The 18,087-nt window shown below is 33.9% G+C and overlaps 1 protein-coding gene and 1 long non-coding RNA gene across 2 annotated transcripts; both read left to right on the forward strand.

Moving 5' to 3' along the window:
• The first annotated feature begins 6,110 nt into the window (after positions 1 to 6,110).
• On the forward strand, positions 6,111 to 10,089 carry LOC146945050 (homeobox-leucine zipper protein HDG8-like). Its single transcript, XM_085748019.1, has 8 exons — positions 6,111 to 6,205; positions 7,899 to 8,016; positions 8,131 to 8,298; positions 8,415 to 8,810; positions 9,007 to 9,108; positions 9,189 to 9,392; positions 9,484 to 9,661; positions 9,779 to 10,089. Exons 1-8 carry the CDS (start codon positions 6,111 to 6,113, stop codon positions 10,087 to 10,089), a joined length of 1,572 nt encoding a protein of 523 aa, XP_085604145.1.
• A 57-nt stretch (positions 10,090 to 10,146) lies between these two features.
• Positions 10,147 to 11,352, forward strand: LOC146945051 (uncharacterized). The gene is made up of 2 exons (XR_015026217.1): positions 10,147 to 10,238; positions 10,924 to 11,352. It is a non-coding gene; the product is annotated as an uncharacterized LOC146945051 (long non-coding RNA).
• Positions 11,353 to 18,087: the final 6,735 nt, after the last annotated feature.

The following is an 18,087-nucleotide window of genomic DNA, read 5'->3' on the forward strand; positions in this document are numbered from 1 at the left end:
TGCTTCATCAACTGTTGTAGGTTCAATCATTGAGATTAGTCCAATCATTGACTCTTCTTGTCTGAAATGTGATCTTGTTCTTCTTGGACTATCTTTGTTACCAATGATTAGCTCTTCAGGATGTGAAGACTTGTGTTTGAATGTGTTTCTGGGAGGATCTGCTTGATGTGAGCCATCTTGTGCTTCATCAGAAGCAGCTTCATCTTGTGCTTCTGATGTGGGTTCAGTTTCTGAACTATCTTCAGATTCAGCTATCTGATCAGGTTCTGGAGTAGCTTCAGGAACCTGTATCTCTGCAGAACTTTCACCTTGCTTTGAAGTTTTATCTTCAAGCTCCTTGTCATCAAATTTAACGTGCATAGATTCTTCAACACAAAGTGTTTCTGAATTATACACTCTGTATGCCTTTGACCTTTCAGAGTAACCTAAAAAGATTCCTCTTTGGGCCTTGGCATCAAATTTCTTTAGGTAGAGCTTGTTGTTCAGAATGTAACATGTACATCCAAATTGATGAAAGTAAGAGATATTGGGTTTTCTTCCTTTAAAGAGTTCATATGCTGTTTTCTCCAAAATAGGTCTAATATAGATCCTGTTTTGAACATAGCATGCTGTATTCACTGCTTCTGCCCAAAAATGTTTTGGTAAATTGTTTTCATGAATCATGGTTCTGGCCATTTCTTGTAAAGTTCTATTCTTTCTCTCTACAACCCCATTTTGTTGTGGTGTTCTAGGAGAAGAGAACTCATGAAAAATTCCATGTTTTTCACAAAAAGCTTCAAATGGCTCATTTTCAAATTCTCCACCATGATCACTTCTGACTTTCAAAATTTTTGATTCTTTTTCAGATTGAATTTGAGTGCAGAAGCTACTGAATACATCACACGCAACATCTTTACTCTTTATGAATTTCACCCAAGTCCATCTGCTGTAATCATCAACAATGACTAATCCATATCTACTTCCATATAGGGATGCAGTACTCACTGGTCCAAATAAATCAATATGGAGTAATTCTAAAGGTCTTGAGGTTGAAACAATGTCTTTGGTTTTAAAAGATGATTTCACAATTTTCCCTCTCTGACATGCACCACAGAGTGCATCTGAATGATAGTCAATGTCTGGTAGCCCTTTCACAAGTTGTAACTTACTAAGCTTAGAGATTAACCTCCAGTTAGCATGTCCCAACCTTCTGTGCCACATCCATTTCTTATCATTCACTGATAGTAGGCACATCACCTTCTGATCAGCCAGTTCAGAAAAATTGATTTTATAGACATTGTCAACTCTCTTTCCTTTGAACACAATGGATTTGTCTTCCTTGTTGATTACTGTACAGTTGGGTTTTTCAAAAAGCACATCATAACCATTATCACAAAATTGACTAATGCTCAAAAGGTTATGTTCAAGACCATCTACCAACCATACATTATTAATTGAGGTAGAGGAATTACCAATAGTTCCTGTACCTATGATCTTGCCTGACTGGTTGCCTCCAAATTTCACATTTCCTCCCTCTTTCATTGTTAGGCTGAGGAACATGGACTTGTCTCCTGTCATGTGTCTTGAGCAACCGCTGTCTAGGTACCATGATCTTTGCTTTGGCACTGCTCTTAGACATACCTGCATCATTGACATTTTTAGATTTAGGTACCCATTGTTCTATGGGTCCTGGAAGGTTAGTACTTAAGGCTTTACTCTTCACTTCTTGTACCTTGTGCTGTGAGTTGGGTTGCTTCTGATTAACCATCACCTTAGGTTTTGGTACTTCAGAAGCAGTAACTGTCTTCTTCTGAAACTTAGACTTCAGAACCCCAGATTTTGGTTTCACCAGACTCTGAGGAATAGGTTCTGATCTTTTCAGGATCCTAACCTTTGAAGTTTTGGAATCAGATTTGATCATAGCCTTTGACTTAGAGTTCTTTGGCTTTGAAGTAATCTTAGCCTTAGAACTAGAAGCTTCAGGTTCTGATTGAACAACAGTTTCCAACTCAGCCCCTTCTGGTACAAAGAATGTTTTCAGACCTTCCTTGATGCATTCACAACAAGACTTTAGATTGGTTTTCTCCAGTTTCACTTCTGGAAAGCCAATTCCTCTGCCATTGTTCTTGTAAATGCTATAAATCATAGAAGCCACTCTGCTTCTGTCAATGCCAGATATAATAAAATCTTCAAGAGCAATTTCATGGTTACTTAAAGGTTTTTCATTACACTTTTCTTGTAGCTTCTGACATAAGAACCTGAGCTGATCTTCATATGTTTTACACATGAAGTCAAAGCCCCTAAGTCCTTGTTCAGAAGCTTTCAGATCCAATAAAGTTGATTTTTGCTGTTGTACCAAATCAGCATATTTTTCTTTTAAATCCTTCAACTCATTGGTTCTTACTTCAAAATGTGTAAGAAGTTCTTTAAGTGACTCAACAAGTTCATCTCTGGGAATTTTGGAATATACCTCGTTTTCATCTTCTGAGTCTGAATCTGACCCAGCTTCTGAAGTTGCTGTTGCTACCAACCCAACAGCTACCTTTGCATCTTCATCAGCTTCCTCTTTATCAGATCCAGATTCACTACCCAAATCATCCCAGGTTGCCATTAAACTCTGCTTAATCTGCTTCTTGAATTTGCTTGGTTTGAATGTAGACCTCTTTGACTTGTCCTTTGACTTTTCTCTTTGAAGATCAGGGCATTCAGCAATGAAGTGACCTGGCTTCTTACAGTTGAAGCATCCCTTCTGATCTTCTTTCCTTGAGCTTCTGGAGTTACCCCTTCTGGAGAGAAACTTTCTGTTCTTCTTGGCCAGATATTGAAGTCTGTTTGAGAGCATGGCCATTTCTGCAGCATCTGGTTCAGAATCTGAACTTGACTGTTCTTCCTCTTCAGATTCAACCACTTTGAGAGCTTTTGATGACTTGCCTTTGGATGGAAGAGCTATTGATTTACTCTTCTTAGTAGACTCATGTTCATTAAGACTTAACTCATGAACTTTGAGAGAACTAACAAGATCTTCGACACTTAAAGTGTTTAAATCTTTAGCTTCCTCAATGGCAGTCACCTTCGGTCTCCATCTGGCAGGTAAGCTTCTGAGAATCTTGCTTACATGATCAGAAGCAACATAGCTCTTCTTTAGAATCTGTAGACCAGAAACTAAGGTTTGAAACCTTGAGTACATCTCCTCAATAGTTTCATCATCCTTCATTTTGAATAACTCATACTGATGTACAAGCAGGAGAGCCTTTGCTTCTTTGACCTTCTTGCTCCCTTCATAATTTGAACAGAGAGAAGCAAACATAGCTTTAGCAGTGGATTTGTCACTCATCTTCATGTATTCTGCTTTGGGTATGGCAGTGACAAGAGCTCCTCTGATAATATGATGCTTCTTGTAAAGTTTCCTCAGTTCTGGAGTATGTTTCTTTCTATCCACAGCAGCTCCTTCTTCATCAAGGACTAAATCACCAACACCATCTTCCAGAATATCCCATAATTCTTCATCTAGGCTCATGATGTAACTGTAAAAGTTGGTCTTCCACCAAGAGAACTCTTCAGCATCTCCATTGAACTTTGGAACTTTTCCAATACTGGTTTTCTTACTATCACTATAATCATGTGAAACATTTTTATAGCTAGTATCACTAGAACCAGAACCATTAGGAGGAGGAGTAGTCATGTTTTTCTCAGATCTTTGACTGTTGCACGGTTAAGTGTTACACAACAGACCAAGGCTCTAGATACCAATTGAAGGTGAGAAAAACACAAGAAGGGGGGTTGAATTGTGTTTTAGAAAAATTCTTCGTTTCTCCTAAAAACTGAACACACTGATCAGAAGCTAAGTGAGACAGCTTCTGAAGTGATAATCAGAATCTAAATGCAGCGGAATAAAACAGAGAGAGAGGGAAGAAGAACGACACAAAGCAATTATACTGGTTCCTTCCACAATCCGGAAGTAGTCCAGTCCCCCTTGCACTTCCAAGGAGATTTCACTATGAGTAATATCTGATTACAAATGCTCAAGCACACAAGCAAGAGACTTCCAATGCTCAAGCACACAAGCAAGAGACTTCCTTTGCTCAAGAACACAATCAAGAGACTTCCTGCTCAAGCACAACTGCAAGAGACTTCTTAACTAAACAAAATTACACAGAAAATTGTTTAAGGTTGAACACTTGATATACAATCAGAGGTGCTCACAATACAAATCAAATACAGACTCAATGGACTTAAGAATTTCTAAGATATGACTTGAGACACAGAAATTCTAAGTGAATGCAGAACAATTTCAGCAGAGGTTTGGTACTTGTGAAAATCTTGTGAGTCTTTCGTTCAGCGTTCTTGCATTACCAAATCTCTAGGTCTTCACTCCTTTATATAGAGGTGTGAAATAGACGTTGTGAAATTGCCAGCGCACCAAAGAGTCGTTGTTGAAGCTAGATCTTTCACCAATGATATATTGCCTGATTTGGTTGTTGTCCTATGAAGAACAAATTTGAAATCCATTCCTTATCCAAAGGAACATCTATGCAGGCGAAACCGTATTCTGGAGCTGTTTTCTTGTCCTGTAGCGTGGACACAAAACAGAGTAGTGGAGAACGTGGTTGTACAATTCGTACAAAGTACAATGTCAACGCTTTCGTCCAAATTGCAAACACACGCCTTCAAACACCTTTGAAATGACCGTTGCAAACTCCACTAATCCTTTGTTTGTGTTTTCGAATCCAATAGACAGCTTTTGCATTGATAATTCTTCAATTCTTGATTCTTTGCAAATCCAGTTGATATTCAGCTTCTGGTGAAATGGCTTCTGATGAGGCAGCTTCTGATGATGCAGCTTCTGATGATATGACTTCTGCAGCTTCTGATGACGCAGCTTCTGATGATGTGGCTTCTGGACCTCTTGTCTTCAGAAGCACTATTCTTCAGGAGCAGCTTACTTCAGGAGCGCTATTTCTTCAGGAGCAGCTTGACTTCAGGAGCGCTTTTTCTCTTCAGTAGCAAGTTGCCTTCAGGAGCGTCCAAGCTTCAAATTTTTGTTGTTTCCATAGCTCTTTATTTGCTCATTCAGAACCAATGATAATGTAACTTTATAATTATGGTCCTGTACACTTGAACAAATATTAGCTAGTCCAATTTACAATTTTTAATACCTTGTTATCATCAAAACCCTTTAAGGTTCATTGTTAAACACATTTTGTTCCAACAGTTGTTGCTACCATATTTGTTTTAATTTCTTTTTTGACTAATATAATGTTTTTTAATATCAAAATTGAATATAGTCAAAAAAATATATCATAATTTATTTTTTTGGGTTATCATGTTATGTGTACGAATAATTGTTTTACATCTTTTTTGACTAGTATAATTGAATATAGTCAAAAAAATATAATTTTTTTTTGCAGAGGTCAAAAAAATATAACTTAATTTTATTATGTTTGGTTTACCATGATATGGGTACGAAGCTTCTGTTGCAGCAGTGAATCGGTGAATCTAAGGGGTTCAAATTCATGCACAAAGGACAAAGAACAAACTCATGACCACTTACTTAAGGGTTCAAATTTCTTACCGTTGAATCTAGTCGTTGTTGGTCAAATATATCTTAATTTTATATCATATATAAAATAATAATATTAAAAAGCTTCCGTTACATATGACTTTTTTCAAATGAATGCATTTAATGTTCTATTTTTCATAATTTTCCAATAAACAAATACTTTTGGTTGGTATTTTTGTATAAGAGAGTCTTATAAGTTTATTTGTTAGGGGATGAGAGAAATATTAGTAGGAGTGTATGAACTTTTAATCTCTTACATATAACCCATTTAGTTTCTTAACTAAAACCATTGGCATACTCCTTCAAAGACAAGTTTTGGTTGGAGCATATGTTCTTGTTATGATAAAATATCACATTCAATATCATTTTACAAGAGTGATCTAATTGGGGAATTTGCTGATTAAGAGGTAATTTCATGCATGATTACTACATATATATTTTTCACATACTTCTCCCTCTTATGTAATTTCTATTGCAAAGATTTAATTTATGTACTAACAATATCTCATCCGCAGACAAAGGAGAGGAGACAAGAAAAAAAAGTGGTAATATTTATAGGTGAATTAAAAAAATGGACCTATCAGGTGATGAACAAGATAGTGACAACTCAAATGAATCAAAAAGAGTCTGTCGACATTCTGCTGATCAAATACTTAAGCTAGAAGAGTAAGATGATCAATCTCTGCTTATGTAAATTTTATTTATTTTCATTTGATAGGTTTTTTAGGATTCAATTTCGCTTATTGGTGAAGGATATCGAATACAGGTATCCTGCGGTCACTGTATGCACACATTCACTCAGAGGATCCGTGATTGTTTGATTGAGATCGGATGATTAAAATCTCAAGGTCGATAAGTTTAATTTTAAAAGAATATCAGGATCTGTCTACTTTTTGAAAATACTGTTCTCGATCAAACTGTCACGGATCCCTGGCTGGATGAATGTGTTCAGCCACTAAGATCAAATAGTATGGATCTTATGACTACATGAATGCGTTCAATCAATGACAATATATGAAATCTGAGTTCAATTATATTATATTTTCTCCGGTCTTATTTATAAGAGACTTTTGAGTCAACAAAAATTGATGTATTTAGTTCAAAATCTAGACCAAATACATCAATATTTGTTGATCAAAATGTCTCTTATAAATAGGACCGGAGGGAGTAGATCTAAAATCTTTGATCTCATTACACAACAAGCCATATACCAAGATTGACATTTAATTATATGGAATCTGAGTTCAATATTATATTATATTTCATCCGGTCTTATTTATAAGAGACTTTTGAGTCAACAAAAATTGATGTACATATATAGTTCAAAATTTAGACCAAATACATCAATATTTGTTGATCAAAATGTCTCTTATAAATAGGACCGGAGGGAGTAGATCTAAAATCTTTGATCTCATTACACAACAGGCCATATACCAAGATTGACATTTAATTATCTAGATAATTCATTTCACACTCTAATTGACTACTGCAATTTATATAATACTAAAAAAATGGTTATATCCCACAAAATCAATTTTAAAATTTAAAAAGAAAAAAATTATAGGTCAATAATATATAACAATTTTGTTATCTTTTTTTTCTACTAATTTTTTTTATCATTTTTATTTTGTTGAAACACAGATTCTTATTTGAGACAGTTTCATCAATTGTTTTAATCAAATAATATCTGTATATATACAAGATTTTAAACTATATACATAGTCAATTGTTTTTTTTTTTTGTGGTGGTTGGGTTTGAGCCTCGGACCTTGCATATATTGCATTGTCCTTACCAACTGAGTTAAGCTCATGAAGACAATCCAATTGATCATGTTTGCAACACTTTGTTGCCTTTCGAAAGAAAAAAACTTGTTTTTTTGACGAAAGAAAGAAAATTCTTACTCACAATCCATTCCATTGTTGCATAGAATTTTTTTATTTTTTATTTATATTGAGTTAAAGAAAAGTTTTTTCATGTTTCAAAAGGCTGTTTATATTCTTATCAAATCCATGACTTCAATACAATATCATTTTATTGGTAAAACTCACAGATTACACAGGCCTAAATCAACCTAAGTTGGATTTGAAGAATTGTAGTGCTACTTGTACTTTATTCTATATCTAATAAAGATTTTCCATTAAAAAAAAAAACCATATATTAAGTTTCTATAATGATGCTTCATGGCTCGTGTATGTGTCATAATGATGAATATTTAATTAATTAGGAAAGATGAATCTAGTGTCCTAAGATTTGTGCTTCATGGCTTGTGTATGTGTCATTTCTGCTTTTAAACTTATCATTCAATTGGCTTTGCAATGCAATCTAACGCTTAAATTTGTTTTTTGTTTCTTAAATGAAGAATATTCAAAACGCTTACACATCCAGATGATAACCAAAAATATCAAATAGCCCAGGAGCTTGAGCTTGAGCCACAACAAGTGAAGTGGTGGTTTCAAAACAAAAGAGCACAGGTTAAGGTAACATATTTTTTTTTAGTTTATCAAAATCTTAGTTTCAATTTTTTTCACATGCCACTAATTGATATAACATACTAATATATATATATATTTTGTATATGATGTCATTTCAAGAACAAAAATTTAAAACCAGATAACGATGCTCTCCGCGCTGAAAATGAAAGGATTTTGAAAGAGAACATGGAAATGAAGGAGAGACTGAAGAATTTATTGTGCCAATCATGTAATGATCCTAATAGTTTGAAACAACTTCAGGTTGAAAATGAACGTCTCAAAGAAAGGGTGAGTTAGTATAGCTAGATACAATGTTTCAATATCTCAATTTTTTATGTAAATAATTTACTTTGATACTATTGACTAATTTATTATATTATTCGTATGCATGAATTTCTTTTTAGTATGAGATGATGGGAAATTCACTTCCAAGGTCCAGGGAAAAAGAGGAAGTATCATTAGCACTAAAGTCAGGTCTTCCTAAAAGCTTGACACGTGGAAGCACCTCCTTGAATCTAGATAGAGGCTCAAGTTCAAAGAGTTCTTTAGAAATACAAAACCCAATGATGTTGGTGGCTGGACTTGCCGCCACGGAAGAGTTGCTTAAGCTTTTCCGCGATGAGTCCTTATGGGTTAAGTCTCAGCTTAATCGAAGACTTGTTCTTCAAAAAAACTATGAAGACATCTTCCCTAGAGTTGACCACTACTTTAATGGTGCCAAAACACATGTTGAATCATCAAAAGATTCACAAATGGTGAAAATTGGAGCAAGACATTTGGTCGACATGTTTCTGGATTCGGTAAGCATTTATAACATAAATATTTCTCCACAATATAATGATTTTTATTGAGATCATACTTATTTATCAACTATTAAGATCATTATTGATACAATAACTATTGACAATATGTCAATTAAAAGCACATTAACTATTTTTAATTTATCTTAAATATTTATTAGTACTTGAAATTAATGGTGGATAATTTTCTGTCTAGGAAAAATGGGCAAATCTTTTTCCAACTATTGTTAGCAAAGCTGAGACCATCAAAGTGCTTGAAAGAGACTCCCCAGAAAGTCAAAGTGGAGCTTTGTTATTGGTATATTTTCCTTCAAATATTTTTCTTCGTTTATGATATTTTGAATTTTGATAACATGTTAGGGTTTATGCTACGTACAGATGCATGGAGAGATGCATGTTCTTTCACCTTTAGTGAAACCACGGGAATTTTACTTTCTTCGCTATTGCGTACAAGTTGAAGCTGGTATGTGGGTGATTGCTGATGTCTCTTATGATTACTTGAAAGAGGATGGACCTCATTCTTCTTTTTGGAGGTTTCCTTCTGGATGTTTGATTCAAAAAATATCTAATGAGACTTCCAAGGTTAGTACGTATATAATATAGTTAATCAATCTTTGTAAAATAAACTTATATAATAGAGTGATTATAATAGAAACATATGTTTAATTTTTAGGTTTCTTGGATTGAGCATGTGGAAGTGGATTTGAAGATTCAAACACATAGTATGTATAGAGATATTGTCAACAATGCTATTGCATTTGGAGCCCAAAGATGGCTCATGGAACTTCAAAGAATTGGTGAAAGATGTAGTAGTGCTGCACTTGAATACAAGCATTTTTATGACAATGGAGGTAACTCTCGATTTGCCATTATTTAACCTATTTAACTAAGAAAACTCCTTATAATTTTCTTTAGTATTCTCTTCTTAGTTGAAATATGTGTGATTTATTCATTTATATACTTTTCAGTGGTTACATTACCTGAAGGAAGGAGATGTGTAATGAAACTTGCACATCAGGTTGTTAAGGAGTTCAGTAAAAATTTAACAATGTCAAGCAAATCAGATTTACCACAATACTTTGCTGATGCTGATGACAGCGGGGTTAGGTTTTCGATTCGAAAAAATAGAAACTTATTTCTGTCAAATGACCCATTCATTGTTATTGTTGCTAGCTCCGTTTTGATACCTCTCCCGTCTCATATTGTTTTCGACTTCTTAAGAGATCCGGCAAGACGTTTTGAGGTTCAAAGAATTTTTGTTTATTTGAATTTTTTGTAAGTTTTAACTTTTCATTGTTTATCATTAATACATGTCATTTGTTAATTATTTTCATGCAGTGGGATACGTTTTGTGATGGAAATCCATGGCATGAAATTGCACACATCTCTACTGGAACTCATCCCAACCACTATGTATCAATTATTCAGGTATTTACCATATTTTATTTATAAGAGAATATTTTGATTGTTTTTTTTTTTTTAATGTTATAAACTATATCTTAATTTATATCTATAGCCATTTTCCTACACTTCCTTCCATGTCATTTCAAATGAACATATGATGCACCTCATTTGTGTGGAGAACATATGTGTGATCAAAATGAATCTAGGATTGTTTCAATTATTTTGGTGCCAACTTTTCAAAATTTAGGCTTATTAGGGCAAATGTAGCTCCCCTTTTATTCTTGTACTTTTGTAGATAACTTGTTGATTTACAACTCAGGGTTGATGCCTTTCTTATATCTCGGGCTTTCGATTAGTGCAAACCTAAGTAACTGTTTCACTTTGAAACCTATGTTAAACGTTCTTCACAATAGACTTAGGTTTTTGGCATAATAGGTATGTCAGTCTTATAGCGGAAGAAAATTTTATTCCCATTCATTTATTGACTTGACATAAATTTTTAAAAAGAAAAGTTGTCTACACCATCTGAAAATGTCACGACATACAAAAACACAAGTTAGGGATTTCTTGGCCACATTTATATATATATAAAATTTCATAAAATACAATAGGTTTACATAAGATGACTAATAATATTTTATCATCTTTTGATGTGTAAATTGTTTAGGTCTTTTGGTATTAATTTTTTTTTTCTTTCTATGTGGAGCAGCCTCTAGTTTCTCCTCCCAAAGATGGTGTGAAGATTATTCAAGAATGTTTCATAGACCCTTTGGGATCCTATGTTGTTTATTCTCCTGTAAACACACAAGAGTTGAATATGGCAATGAATGGCCATGATTTATCAAATGTGTCACTTATAATTCCATCAGGCTTTTTCATCTCTGAAGATAGTAAATCTCTTTCAAAAGATAGTAAATCCAGAGGTTCGTTGCTGACAGTGGCTTTTGAAATGCACATGCCTAGTCCTCTTGTTGCAAATTTTGAATCTGTAGCTGAAGCTTCAAATTCACTCATGACAACAGTAGTTAAAAGCATAAAACATGCTCTACTTAATTAGTGGTTCTGAATTGAAGTGATTTTAATTTAGTGCGTTGCTATTATGTAGAATAAGTAACATCAATGAATGTTAAGTACTTTATATTCAGATTGTTTTAATTAGTTTAATTTTTATTTTATGAGTAAGAGCAATATTGTATTAATCATAGCCGGTCCACATGGTTTGCCAAAATAATACCTTGCAGATACATTTGCTATTTGCATTGGCAAATGGTAAAACTCATCCCATTAAAATTGAATTGGATTAGAATTTTGGGTATCTATGGTAGAACTACATTCATATAAGTGCTTACAATGGTATTTACGCACTACCTTCCAATGAGGTCATCCGATTGATGACCGGGATTCAAAATCGGATATGGAACTTAAGTAACTTAAACTTAACAATTCTTATTTTTTTTTTTGACATAATTGATTTCATTTAAACGCGAATCAAATTGGTTGCGACAACATAAGCTACATGGAAGATTTTTCTCAATCCAAACAAAATCAATTAAAACTAAAGCAAACTTAGCTAGACGATGAACAACAATGTTACCAGCTCTTCTCACATGAAAAACTAACACCAAAAATAATTATTCCTTCCGTCCCAAATTAAGTGAACCTTTCGCTCATTTCACACTTATTAAGAAAAATTTATTAGTGAAGAGAGAAAAATTGTTTTAAGTGTTCTTGTCAAGTATTGGTGCATTTAACATTATCATAAATGCAAAATAGAATATATTGAATTGGAAATGAAGCAGGTAGTATTAATTAGAGTTATAATTGGAAAAAAATAATTAATATTGTATTGAAAAGTCAAATGAGTCAGTTATTTTAAAACAATATTTTTTTACAAAAGACTGGGGGTAGAGGGAGTAACAACTAAGACTCTTACAAATATTAATCTCCATGCCAAAGTAAGAATTATAGATGATCATATTAACATAATCACCCTCGAAAAAAATGTTTCGAAAACCCATATCATGATCATATTAACATAATACTCTCGAAAACAATGTTTCGAAAACCCATATCAAGATCAATTTTAGGATAATGCTAGTTTTAGCGAAATCATGAGTGGATGAGAATAATGTATAATTTCATGTTTATCTTTGTTTTGATGAGATTAATTGAATAAGGAATGTCCAATTTCAAATTGACTGGCACAATATGTTGATTTGGAAGAATGTTAACAAGAATGGTACCATATGATAAGGTGTTTAGGATGCTTTAAGGGTGTGCGCTAAGCCTTTTTTATTTTTAATTTGATTGATGTTTGCACCACCGCAAATCATGTCGATTGTCTTACATATTATGTGTTGGATTATGGTGGGGCGGTTACTTTTGCTTCGAGATTGGGAGTTGGTGTCTAGCTGCAATCTTGTTTGGCTGACTATCGTGTTTCTCTAGTGGACCGCACTACTAAAAAAAGGTCATTTTCGGACGGTTTTGGGACGGAATTTACGGAAAATTCCCACGGAATTCGGACGGAAATGTGTTTTCGGACGGAATTCGGACAGATATTGTCCGAAAAAGCCGCGTCGCAAATTGTATTTTCGTCCCAAATTCCGTCCGAAATATATTTCAGACGGATTTCGTACAGTTTTCGCACAAACACAGTTGTGGGATATTGGACTAAACTTCAAACGGATTTCGTACGGAATTGAATTTAATTTCCTACCGTTTTCAGACGGAATTTAATTTAATTTCCAACGAATTTCAGACGGAATTGAGTTAAAATTTCACACGGTTTTCAGACGGATTTAAGATAAATTTTCGTACGGAAATGTGTTTGTGATATAAATTGCTTTAAAATATTTTCCACGCTTTTCGGTCGTGGTTATAATTTTTTTTAATTTTACAGAATTGCCATAATTCATATTTTTCAATGAGTTTGTGATAAATTCCAATATGTAAAATTTTTATTCAATAATACATACTAAATCAAATAAAAATAAATAATAATTCAAGAGTAAACAAATGCTCATTGTCTGAAACAAATTATATAAACTAGATTCATATAAGTGCTCAATGTTCTAACACAATATATCACAAACTAACATGACTAAATTGTTCATTAGTCGGTACTCAACAATAAAAGTAACACAATCAAGTGCACTAGGAGGGATAGGGGAGACAACAACTGCCCTCAAAAAGTAAATACCCAAAAAAACAAGGTAAACAGGTTTGGAAACATAACTCCAACCAAAAGGAACTCCCATTACAAAGCCAAATATACAAGACAGCAGCAGTCAAACACATTGTTTTATCTTGGTTTTTCGGGTGTCAAACATTGATTACGTTTGAACCCCTTTTAACCGGTGATATCTCATTTTTTCTTGGGAAGGGAAAAATAAGCAAAACCCTTGAGAATCGAGGTTCGGGAGTTGTTTTCGCTACGGGAAGGTGTTAGGCACCCATAACGACTATAGTAACCTATAGGAACCGTCTTTAATTTCTACGCGCGCGCTTTATTTTTAAATGCTATTTTGAAAGAAAATATTAAGCCTAAGAGTTTCTAAGTGAAGAATTGGAGGGAGAAGAATGTTTTTGGATTTTTATTTTAGTTGAATTGAAGGAATTTTGTTCCTTGCCTACGTACCCGTTTAAGGGATCAAATCCACCGTAGTTCTCTTCCAAAAATGTTTTTGTTTTTGTTGGTTGATTTTAAGTTTGAAAATGGGATTTTGAAGAATGAGAGAAAGAGGCCTCAAGGGCATGAGATTATGAAATTGTGAGGTTGAATTAATTATTTGCAAAATGTGGTCTAAACATGATTATTTTCATTGAAATTTGATTAAGAAAATGAAAAAGGAAAATTCAATGGGATTTTGATCCCAAGGTTTATTTTGAAAAGTATTTGAGTGATGTTGTTCATATTTTTTTGGGAAAATGATTTTTCTAAGTATAAAGCCTAAACATTCATCTAAACATACAATCCTAAACATACATCTACACATGCATAACCTAGCCATACATCTAAACCTATCTATGTGATGTGTGTGCATGTGTCGGTGCTTGTGTCGGTGTACATCATTAGAGTCCATTGTCCTTTACATCATACCCTAGATACATTCTATGGCCTCTTTGCCAAGAAATTGAAAGTGCATAAAGGAAAATATTACAAAGCTCCTAAGTGTTTACATTCTAACTTTGGTACAAATTAAATTGCAAGAAAAATAGAGATGAATATGGGATGAAATGGAGATGCTTATGAAATGAGGAAACATGAAATGAAAGGAGTTAGTAGCACATGACAATATCAAAGAAAATAAAGCAAGAGAAACACTAGAACATAAAGGATAGGAAATGAGTGCAAACATGGCTAAAATTTGTTCATAGAATGCAAGAACCATATGACCTATAATTCTCACATTCCAATACATTTTTAAAGGTTTAGAATCAAATCTTGGAATGGGAATTAAGGCAACATGATTTACTTGGCATTTTAAAACAAACTTTAAGCATATTTGCATTATTTAACTACTCATCTAACTTGTAAGCTAAGTAACTAATCAAGATTCATACTCATGCACTAATATCAAACACAAACAGTGACTAAAACTCCCTCAAATCAAGTGGCATAGGTCACAAATGTTCATCAAGCAATTGGGATTGAAATCAAGCAAATTTCCATTCATTTTTAGCACAAAATATCACAAAATAGTAGGAAAATTAGCCACATTATGTTCACCAATTTTTATTATGTAAAATTAACACTAAAAAGTCACAAAATTATCAAGAAACACTCATGAATTTTTTTGGAATTTTTAAAGAATTTTTAGACACAAAATCATATGAAACTTCACCATTTTTTTAGCAAAAATAGTAAACAATTAACAAGAAAAATACCACACCTTTTTTTAATCAAGATTTAACACATAAAAACACCAAAAAGTCAAGAAAATGATCAAGAACACATAGGAATTTTTTTAGGAATTTTTAAAGGATTTTTGGTAAAAACGTGGTGTAAACAGCACTGAACAGTGTTAAAATAGCAAGAAAACTATAAAACAACGAATCAAACAGGCTGATCAAGCCCAGGCCCACGTCCAGTTGAGAAACGGGTTAACAGGAGGCCTAGGGATCGTTGGATTGATCCACCTGGATCAGATCCAAGATCCAAAGGCCACATCATGCGCAAGTACACATTAAGAGGATGCACGCGCGCGCGTGGGAGCACAAACATGGTATATAAACAAAAACCTTTCACAAATCTTCATTCTTCTCTCCCCCTTCTCTCTCTAAACCGAATTCACTCTCCTTCTCTCTCTAAACACTCTGCAAATCGGAGCAGAGGAAGAAGATGACCGCCAGTTTTCCGGCGCGGTGGTTGCCGGTGGCGCCGCCACGCCGGAAAACGAAACCTAACGTTTTTTAAAACCTTTTTTAGGCAATCGGTTCGTCTTCCTCTTCTCTATCTAAATTCGGTACTAGTTTTTTGAATCAAAACGCACACAAGCCTAGATCTAAGCTCAAAGTTCTAAAAAAAATTCAAAGGAAAGTAAAAAATCAAGAGGATGGTGTTACCTATTGCTGAATCGGAGAAGGAGAGGTGAAATAAACACCAGAGAGCTTTCAAAACGCTAATCCCTTTCCTCTGTTTGATTTGCTTCGAATTCTTCTTCTTTTTCACGATCTTGATTCGACCTTGAGCTTCTGGCTTGGTTTCGGCTTCAACGGCCTTGTATGTGTAAAGGTTCTTTGATGCCGAACCTATTGTGGATGTTGGATTCGAATTGAATCTGAATCTGTCATGTTTTTGTTGAATCACGATTTTTGGCTCTTTGTGTGGTGATTTCGGTGATGATCCTGTGATGAATTGTGATTTTTTGTGTCTGTGGCGGTGATTTCGTGACTGTTGCGGTGGTTTGGTGGTGGCCGTACAGTTAGTTACGGTGGAGGTTTGGAGGAACTTGTTGAAGTTCTTGATGAACCTTCAATGAGTTCTTCAAATTTTGTGTGTTTGATCGGTTTGATTGGGAGAGAGAAAAGTGAAATCTGTTTCTGAAAAGTGGTTGTGATGTGGCAATGAATCAATGGCTCTGTTGACCCTTTGACTGGTGATTGGGCTTTATAGGCTGATGCAGTGATGCCTGGACCAATCATAATCTGCCATGTGGCGTAACTAACTCTTGGACAAATGAAAACCTGACACATGGCACTGGACAATGACTTGGACAAAATGGACTAAAATGCAAATTTTAGGAATTTAGGACTAAAAAATAAAAATAAAATGAATTAAAATTGGTAATTGGAAAATAACGTAAAGTGAAACGATTAAAATTGACAAAACGGACTAAAACGAACCAATGGCCTAAATGAGGTACTTTAAAGTAACCTCTCTCCGCCGAAATTTCGTGTGAAATGACCAAAATGCCCCTGGGGCTAAAACGACTGAAAACGACTCAGATGCAATTTAAAAATGGATTTTTAACAGGGAATTGAAACAAAAGTGTATACAAAAAGACTCAGAGACAATTTTTAAGGTTTGAACAGGGCTTTAACTCATGAAAAGACTAAAATGCCCCTAGGGGCAAAACTGACTCAAAATGACTTCAAATGCAACTTTTGGAAAGGGTTTTGTCATAGGATGGAAGCAAGGACTTATTCAGACTATTTGAAAGGACTCAAACAAATTTTTAAAGATTGAAAGAGATTTTATCAGGGGAAATGACTAAAATGCCCCTAGGGGCTAAACTGACTAAAAAATGACTCAACTGATATTTTTTTTTAAATGAATTTTGACATGAGATTGAAACAAGGACTTATACAAACCAATTTAAAAGACTCAACAATTTTCAAGGATTAAAATGAGTTGAATGCAGGAAATGACTAAAATACCCTTTTTCATGAATTTTGCAAATAACATTGAAATAAAATGCAGAGAAAGATGCAATTGATCAGAGACAGTTCAAATGACTTATAATGCAAGAAAAGAAGAATTGAATAAGTATTTTTAGGTCCAAAATTAGGGTATAACACACATAATTCATCAAAAAAGATAGTTGGTCTAAACTACCTCCAAGGGTCATACCAAACAAACAAAAAGGGTATGCAATAAGCCCATTGATGAAAACAAAATCGAATCTTTAACAAAACAGAAAAACTGATTAAGCAGGTGGTTTATGATCCAAAGTTGTTAAACAAAGAAACTACACATATAGACCGGGTGGTTTCAAGTTTTACTCTATTTAATGTATGGTTTCAAGTTGTTTAACTACACATAAACTACACATAAGAAATTAAACAACTCAGCCCTAAAGCACTAAAACTTTTACTCTATTTAATGAAATTGAACAAAGAAATTGTGAAAGTGATTACAATGGCGATAAAAATTTAAAGGTTTAGGTGTACTTTAAAACTATTAAGGAAGTAAAGGTTTAGGAGTACCCTGGTACTGTTAAGGATGTAGAAGCTAGTCAGATTCAACTAACTTCATCTGTTAGTAGTAGATGTAACTGTTATTAGTTAGTAGTTAGTTAGCTAGCTATTGTGATTTGTGAGCCGCATATATAGCTCAAACACTTGTATTTTTTCAGCAGTCTATGCAATATGAGATTTCTCTCAATTCTCTATACTTAAAACACAACTAATAAAAATTGCATTGCAATGACATTTAATCGCGATATCAATAATTACTCTGTGATCGCAACCACAAACAGTTTATTTCTTACTAGCATCTTAAAAAAGTGGCTGCATTTATCAGCATTATCAATGATCAAAACGTAATTGAAACCGTAACTATAAGTCTATAACCACAATTCAAAACTTAAAAGTGAATCCAAGTCTTTCAACAACAAAAAGTGAACAAAGAAATAAACCCACAATTATT

This window comes from Medicago sativa, chromosome 2 (genome assembly GCF_051527215.1).
Source record: "Medicago sativa cultivar Bolivia chromosome 2, Bolivia_mono, whole genome shotgun sequence".
Classification (NCBI taxonomy): Eukaryota; Viridiplantae; Streptophyta; class Magnoliopsida; order Fabales; family Fabaceae; genus Medicago; species Medicago sativa.